This window comes from Trachemys scripta, chromosome 7 (assembly GCF_013100865.1).
Source record: "Trachemys scripta elegans isolate TJP31775 chromosome 7, CAS_Tse_1.0, whole genome shotgun sequence".
NCBI lineage: Eukaryota > Metazoa > Chordata > Testudines > Emydidae > Trachemys > Trachemys scripta.
In genome coordinates, this window is record NC_048304.1 from 777,128 (window position 1) to 785,732 (window position 8,605).

Sequence of the window (8,605 nt, forward strand, 5' to 3'; positions counted from 1 at the left end):
GGGGGGGGGCGAGGCGGGGCGCCAGGGATGGGGCTGGGGAGGCGGGGCCAGGCCGAGGCGGGGCGCCAGGGATGAGGCCGGGGGGTCTGGGGCGTTGGTGGCTCTCGCCCTTGTTCTGACGTCCTCGCTCTCCCCAGACTGCCACTCTGCGCCCCTACCTGAACGCGGTGCGCGCCACGCTGCAAGCTGCCCTGTGCCTGGAGAACTTCTCCTCCCAGGTGGTGGAGCGACACAACAAGCCGGAGGTGGAAGTCAGGTACTGGGAGGGGTTGGAACCCCGAGATGGGCGGGGACGACGACACTTAAGTCTGCTGAAGCCCTGCACATCCCGAGGGCTTGGAACCCCTGTCCCTGGGGGGTTGGCTGCTTGCTCAGGGCAGTGCCTCTCACCAGGAGGCCTGGGGGCTAAGGCTGGGAGAAGCGTCATGAGTTATGGAGCAGCGAACAGCTTCCTAATAATCTGTTTTCCCCTTCTCTCTCTCTCCCTCCTCCCCCCCAAGCTTCTAGTCCCAGTCTGTTTCCCTTCACTTCCGTTCTCGGTCGTCTTGCCCAGCCAGTCCCAGTTCCCCCTTCCTCTTTGACTGATCTGCTATGTCTTCTAGCCAGCTCTCAGCCCCAGTCTGCCCCTTCCCCCCCCAAGCTATCCCACCCCCAGGTTCAGCCCTTGTCCTTTCTATACTAGAGTCAGTATGTTTTCTTCTCCATGCTGCACAGGACGAACCATCTCTCCCAACCCCTGCTCCCAGGCATGACCAGACTTTGCCCCACCACTATTCCCTCCCTGCAAGTGCTGGTGCACTGCACCAAGGAGCAATGGCCAGGAAAGTCCTGCTCACCCTGGGTTGGAGCATGCTCAGTGCAGACAAACTCTTTGCAGAGTTTAGCTGGTGAACTCTGAGGTCTCCATAGAGCATGGGTGAACTTCGAGTTTTTCAAAGGCTAGAACACACTTAAGCAATTTTTCACAGGGACAACAAAAGGGGCTCCTCACTGACACCACAATGACCCCCTTGCCAAATTTCTAGTCCGTGCTGCAAAGCACTAGAGCGTCTCAATGAGATGGTTTTAAGGATTGTTTTAACATGGGCAAAATATATTTTCCTCTAAACTTGGTCAGACGGTTGAACCATTTTTGCTGAGACTTAATATTCAGCCTGAATCAGATGCCCAGCATGGGAAATTTCAGCCTGAGTGGCTACAGTTTGACCCAGATTATATGCTCTTAAAGTCAGTGTCTTATTGTAGGAAGTGTTGGGCAGCCTTAAGTATAGGCATCAATACCAGCTTTGCCTATAATGTTGTTCTCAAGAAACCATATTGAGTCCCTACTGTCAATTGATAAGGTAATTTTGCTAAATATATTTACTGCTCATATTTTCCATTTAACAATGTCCCTTAAAAGAAAATGTGTTGCTGATTAAATCACGGTAACAGAATTTAATTAAACCAACAATCCCTGGTTCAGGCTGTTTTGTTGTCATTTAATTTTTTGTCATGAAATGTGCATTTCTGAGTACTTGAGGAAAGCAATGCGTGTTCAGCAGACAAGTCCCTTCCTGGCTTTAATTAATAATACATGGCTCTTCCGTGGCAGAGTGCTTGCAGATTGTATTGTCGTCATGCAGTCAAAGGACACAGTTGAGGTTGCTGAGATGTTTGCTGTTTAGAATGCCTCAGTGGGAGGCTGAGGTGTCTCCATCGCCACACGGGACTGGCTGTACTGCTCTGGAGAATGGGAACTGGAGTGTCCTGCCATCCCTAGTTGATATTCCTATCCCTTGGGGGCTCAAAGTGCCGGTTGTGTGGGGAAAGCTTGCATTGCAGCTGTCCAGTGGGACCCGAACCCTGCAAGTGCCACTTTCCGTTGCTCCCTTCAGCTACTGTCTTGGGACTTTAAAGCCTGGGGGAGGCATAGGCTTTGTTCCTGCAGGATGGTCCCTGGCTATGGAGGCCTTATGATCCCAGGGGAACCCTGTGTGTTACTCTTGCTCTCAGTAGTTTCTTCGGTTTACCTTTAGCCCCTTGTCAGAAGAAAGATGTGAGAGTCCCTGTGATAGTGAGGGTTGGATGCTCACGTGGAGGCTGCCCCGGGATAACCAGATAAATGTGAATTTAAAACATTGTTTATATCAAGAAAACATTCTCATGTAAAAAGCGAGAGTCCTGTGGCACCTTATAGACTAACAGACGTATTGGAGCATGAGCTTTCGTGGGTGAATACCCATGTCGTCAGAGCACGAAAGCTCATGCTCCAATACGTCTGTTAGTCTATAAGGTGCCACAGGACTCTTAGTCTGGATCTGTACAAAGTGACAAACACGGCTACCCCCTGATACTTGATTCTCATGTAGAGAAGGTCTTACACAGCCCTTTGCAGGCAAGGCGTCTTTCCCTCCTCCCCCTCTGCCAAGCCACTGGCTACAGCTAAGGGTCTTGGCTGCTCATTGGCTGCCTCTAGTGTGAGTCTCAGTCTAACTCCTAGTGCAGGGTTCCACACACGTCACAGCTGGCACAATTGGTACTAATTACCCGTCTGGTCAGGCCCATCAGGGAAGCTGAGGACTGGACGGACCAAGGAGGCTTGTGGGGGGCTCCTGTGGGACAGAGATGAGGCATGTTGGCAGGGGTAGTGCTGCTCATGCTGGACTTGTTCAGTCCCCAGAGCTGTACATCTGGCATCAGTGCTATGTACAAAAGTGCAAGCTTCTGTATTACAATGAGGTTCCTACACTTTTCCCCAGCTGCAAGTGGCCAGGTGAGTGAGCAATTCCCTGGTGGGTGGCTGCCCCTTGTGTCATGCACGTGCATTGGGCTGGCAGGTGCTCCCTCCTCCATGCATGCTGATGTCTTTCCTGGGTTTGCAGGAGTAGCAAAGAGCTGCTGTTGCAGCCGGTGATCATCAGCAGGAATGAGAAAGAGAAGGTTCTGATCGAGGGGTCCATCAACTCCGTGAGAGTCAGCATTGCAGTGAAACAGGTGAGCCTGCGGGGGGGAGGGGCGGAGCTGGAGAGGAGGGAAAGAGTTGGTGGCTTGCACTCAGCTTGAGGAAGCCTGACTTCCCCTTTCCCTTCCCCTCTTCAGGCGGACGAGATCGAGAAGATCCTGTGCCACAAATTCATGCGCTTCATGATGATGAGGGCTGAGAACTTCTTCATCCTGCGCAGGAAACCCGTGGAGGTGAGATGGCTTGGGGGCAAATCCTGTGGTGCAAGACAGGGACACTTCTACTCGCCTGTTTTGGCAGCTCACTAACGTGAGCGTCGCTGCCAGGCAGGGCAAAGGGGCTTTGGTGCTGATCACTGACCAGGTGTTGCTCCTTTCTACTCCCCCACTAGGGTTATGACATCAGCTTCCTGATCACAAACTTCCACACGGAGCAGATGTACAAGCACAAGCTAGTGGACTTCGTGATCCACTTCATGGAAGAGATTGACAAGGAGATCAGTGAGATGAAGCTGTCCGTCAACGCCAGGGCTCGCATCGTGGCTGAGGAGTTCCTCAAGAACGTGAGCGCCTAGGCGGGGAACAGCAACTTCCTTCCCCTCCCCATTGCAGGAAGGGGCTCGTTGGCAGCCTGTTATTGACCAGGGAGAGCTTTGGGGATAACAGCTAGACAAAGGGGGCCTACGTCCCTTCCTCAGAGATGTGGGAACCTTACAGCGAGGCCTGGCACATCCCCACTGTCTGAATGTGGGGAGGGGGAGCCTGGCTTGCCAGAACCAGTATGGGAACAACGTTTCCTTTAGAGGGCTTTGCAAAGGGTCATGTGGAAGCCTGTTTGGGTCTCCTGACTCTGCCCCTTAAAAAGGTCTAGTTAGAACACAGGCAGTCCCATGTATGTGGTCTCTGCCTGGAGCGTGGCATAGGGAAGGGCGAGGGTACAAAATATGTAGGAATGATGGCGCACGTCACACTCAGCGGGAGGGGCGTGGCACTATATCTGAAAGAAAGCAGAGTTAAATATAGTAAATGACTCAAACTGTACTATAGAATCTCACTGGATAGAAATTCTATACTTGAATAATAAAATTAGAGCAGTAGGAATATACTGCCAGCCACCTGACCAGGATGGTGCTGGTGACCGGGAAATGCTAAGGGAGATGAGAGAGGCTACATTCGAATGGCCAGACTGGGTCAGACCAAAGGTCCATCCAGCCCAGTATCCTGTCTTCTGACAGTGGCCAATGCCAGGTGCCCCAGAGGGAATGAACAGAACAGGGCAATTATTGAGTGATCCATCCCCTGTTGCCCATTCCCAGCTTCTGGCAAACAGAGGCTAGGGACACCATCCCTGCCCATCCTGGCTAATACAGAAAGCCCAATAATAATGGATTACTTCAGCTAGCCCCACGTTGACTGGGTACAGATCACCTCAGGACGGGATGCAGAGATGAAATTTTTTTGACACCGTAAATTACTGTTTCTTGGAGCAGCTAGTCCTGGAACCCACCATGGGAGAGGCAATTCTTGATTTAGTCCTGAGTGGAGCACAGGATCTGGTCCAAGAGGTGAATGTAGCTGAACTGCTTGGTAATAGCGACCGTAATGTAATTAAATATAACATCCTTGTAGAAGGGGGAAATATCAAAGAAAATCACCACAGTAGCATTAACTTAAAGGGGAACTATACAAAAAATGAGGAAGCTAGTTAAACAGAAATTGAAAAGAACAGTCACAAGCGTGAAAATGCCTGCACGCTACATAGAAACCTTTTAAAAACACCATAATAGAGGCACAAACTAAATGTATAAAAGAACTGTAAGAGGACCAAAAAAGATCACCATGGCTAAACAGTAAAAGAGGTGGTTAGAAACAAAGATATCTTTTAGAAACTGGAAGTCAGATCTTACTGAGGAAAATAGAAAGAAGCATAAACTCTGGCAAGTCATGTGTAACAACAGAATTAGGCAGGGCAATGAATGTGAAGAGCAACTAGCAAAAGACAAAAGCTAACCGCAGAAAGATATGTTTAAGTACATCAGAAGCAGGAAGCCACCAGTCAGTGGAGCCACTGGACAATCGAGGTTCTAAAACAGCAGCCAAGGAAAATAAACCCATTGGGGAGAAACTACATGATTTCTTTAAAAAGAAGAACAGGAGTACTTGTGGCACCTCAGAGACTAACAAATTTATTAGAGCANCAGAGAGCATAAACAGGTGGGAGTTGTCTTACCAACTCTGAGAGGCCAATTAATTGGTAAGACAACTCCCACCTGTTTATGCTCTCTGTATGTGTGTATATATATCTCCTCAATATATGTTCCATTCTATATGCATCCGAAGAAGTGGGCTGTAGTCCACGAAAGCTTATGCTCTAATAAATGTGTTAGTCTCTAAGGTGCCACAAGTACTCCTGTTCTTCTTTTTGCAGGACCAGATGGTATCACCCTAGAGTTCTGAAGGAACTCAAATATGAAATTGCAGAACTACTAACTGTGGTATATAACCTATCGCTTAAATCCGCCTCTGTAGGTGACTGGAGGATAGCTAATGTGATGCTGGTTGCTGCATTTTTTTTTTCGTTTTGTTTTGTTTTTTGTTTTTTTTTTAAGCCTCTAGAGGCGATCCTGGCAATTACAGGCCAGTAAGCCTAACTTCAGTACCGGGCAAATTGGTTGAATCCAAGAACAGAATTATTAGATATAGATATAAATGAGATGTTGGGGAAGAGTCAGTGCCGGTTTTGTAAAGGGAAATCATGCCTTACCAGTCTATTCGAGTTCTTTCAGGGTGTCAACAAATGTGAACAAGGGTGACCCAGTGGATACAGTGTACTTGGACTTTCAGAAAGCCTTTGATAAGGTCCCTCACCAAAGGCTCTTAAGCAAAGTAAGGAGTCATGGGATAAGAGGGAAGATCCTCTCATGGATTGGTAACTGGTTAAAAGATAGGAAACAAAGGGTAGGAATAAATGGTCAGTTTTCACAGTGGAGGAAAAATAGCATGGTCTCCCTAAGAACTGTACTGTGACCAATACTATTTAACATAGTCATAATGATCTGGAAAAAGGGATAAACAGTGAGGTGGTAAAGTTTGCAGATGTTGTAAAACTAAAGGTAGTTAAGTTGAAAGCTAACTGCAAAGAGTTAAAAAGGATTTCATAAAACTAGGTGACTGGGCAACAAAATGGCAGATTAAATTCAGTGTTGATAAATGTGAAGTAATGCACATGGGAAAACATAATCCCAACTCTACATATAAAATGATGTGGTCACAGCTAATTTAGACCCCTCAAGAAAGAGATCATTGAGCAGATGCCAGAACTATACACAATGACTCCATCTGCAGCAGCAGTCAGAAAAGCTAACAGTAGTTAGGGACAATTAGGAAAGGGTTAGATAATAAAACAGAAAATATCCTAATGCCATCATATAAATCCATGGTACGCCGAGACCATTGACTACTGCGTGCAGATGTGGTTGCCCTATCTTAAAAAAAAAAAAAAAAAAAAAAAAATTTGGAAGAAGTATAGAGAAGGGCAAGCAAAATGATGAGGGGTTTGGAACAACTTCCATATGAGATTAAAAAGACTGGATTGGGTCAGCTTTGGAAAGAGACTATTGAGGGGGGATAGGATAGAGGTCTATAAAATCATGACTGGTGTGGAGAAAGTAAATAAGTGCTGTTTACTCCTTCTCCTAACACAAGAACCAGGGGTCACCCAAGGAAATCAGTGGGTAGGTGGTCAAACAAACATAAGGAAGTACTTCACACAACAGTCAACTTGTGGAACTCCTTGCCAGGGGAGGTGAAGACCAAAAGTATAACTGGGTTCAAAAACTACTAGGTAAGTTCCTGGAGGACAGGTCCATCAATGGCTATTAGCCAAGATAGTCAGGGACGCAAGCCTGTGTGCTCGGTGTCCCTAAACCTCCGACTGCCAGAAACTGGGACTGGTTGACAGGATGGATCACTCCCTCTGAAGCATCGGGCACTGGCTGTTGTTGATCTGACCCAGTATGGCCATGCTATGCTCCTATGATCCCTGGAGGGTGCAGTTTGGGGAGGGCCTGCATGGGGTAATGTGAAGGCCACCGGAGGTAGGACTCATCATGGGGGATGAGGGCCTGCTGCCAGATGGTGTAGGCATTCCTGATACCCTGTTAAATGAGGAGCAGTGTGGTACCAAGTGACTTGATGGCTGCAGCAGGCAGGCTCCTGCAGGGATGGGAGTTCAGTGGGGTGGGGAGGGCAGGCGTGGGTGCGCAGTGGGTGCAGTTGGCTGGTCGGCAGCTCAACCTCTTCAGGTGAAGAGCTGTGCAGAAAGAAGTGGCCATCTCCAGAGTGCAGGTCCCAACTTCCCTCGCTCCGTGAGCTGTCTGGAGTGTCCAGTCCTGGGATCTGTACTTTCCATAGGCTGCCCCCTCTCTAGTAAAGTGCAATGTTACAGTAGATCGCAGGGCCCTGCACAGGCTGGGGGTGTGGGTGCACAGGGACTAATGGGCACCTGACCACCTTTCTTTTTTCCTTCCTTCCAGTTTTAGAGCGTGGTGCTGGACTCCACAGCTCAGGTTCTCATTCTCTCCTGCGTCTGCACAGCTGCCCTGCTAGGGAGGGCCATGCCCAGGGCCTTGCTATCTGGAAGAGATGAGAAGCAATCAGATCTTCAGGAGCTGTCCAAGTGGAATGTACATTGATTCTCCACCGGCCCCAGGGGAAGGGAGGGGGAGGAGTTAATAGTTTGAACCAGACTCTGTGCTTGTTTGAGACTGTCAACTCCGTATTTTTTTTAAATGACCAATCATTGCTGTAATTGTCCGAGGCTCTGGGGGCTGGAGGGGAGCTGTGCCTACTCCAGCACGTGAGGCTGGTACCTGCTCGCTGGCCTTCCAAGTGAAGGCTGCGCCCACTCGTTATCAGGTCCCTTCGACCAGCTGCCGTAAAGCAGCCCTCATGCACAGGGCGTTCTGGAGACACAGCTCTGAGCCTAACCCCGGTGTTAGGGCTTCCAGCAAGTCGGGGGGTGTAGAGCAGCTGTCCTGACCTTGGCAGTGATGTTCTTTTGGGCCAGGCCTGGCAAGCGCCAATTCCCAATCTCCACAGCCTCCCTGCTGCAGCTCTAGGTAAGGGTGCCGCGGGGCAGAGGGGGCAGCCCTGCCCCAGGACTGCAGGGAGTGTTGCTCTCCTTCAACCCCATCCGCCTGGCAGAGGACCAGGCAGCATATCCTCCTGCCTGTGGCCTTCACCTTCCCTTTCTCTGCCTGGGGTGGAGGAGTCTGGAATCCCTGACGGAGCTGGAATCGGAGCTGGAATCTGTAACGTCTGCTTCTTTTGCTATGGCACTTGCTGTTCTTGCTCTGGTACCTTCCCCATTAAAGCCTTTTTCCTGCCTCTCTGAGGGTGGCCTGCTGGTGAGGGGTTCCTGTGTGCCCCTGGGGGCAGGGCACTCCTGGGGGCCCTCAGTTCAGAGTGGTGGGGGGCTGGCACCAGCAGAAGTCCTGTCTGCACTTGCCAGGAGCTCGGGTGTGGGTGAGAGGAGAGGTGCTGCCTGGATTGGGGGGTGGGACAGGAGTGGAGATGCCAGTGGGGGGGAAGGGAGGGAAAGGAGAGGCCCTGGGGGAAGCGGGGGACAGAGAGGCCCTGCCCGCGGGGGGGGGCGGTGGGG

General features: G+C 50.0%; 1 protein-coding gene across 1 annotated transcript; it reads left to right on the forward strand.

The window, feature by feature from the left end:
* Positions 1 to 119: 119 nt before the first annotated feature.
* On the forward strand, positions 120 to 8,338 carry ARPC4 (actin related protein 2/3 complex subunit 4; the record flags this gene model as incomplete). The annotated part of the gene is made up of 5 exons (XM_034775551.1): positions 120 to 256; positions 2,865 to 2,976; positions 3,082 to 3,177; positions 3,336 to 3,506; positions 7,479 to 8,338. Coding segments are annotated over 5 exons (522 nt in total), but the record flags the coding sequence as incomplete, so codon positions are not given.
* Positions 8,339 to 8,605: the final 267 nt, after the last annotated feature.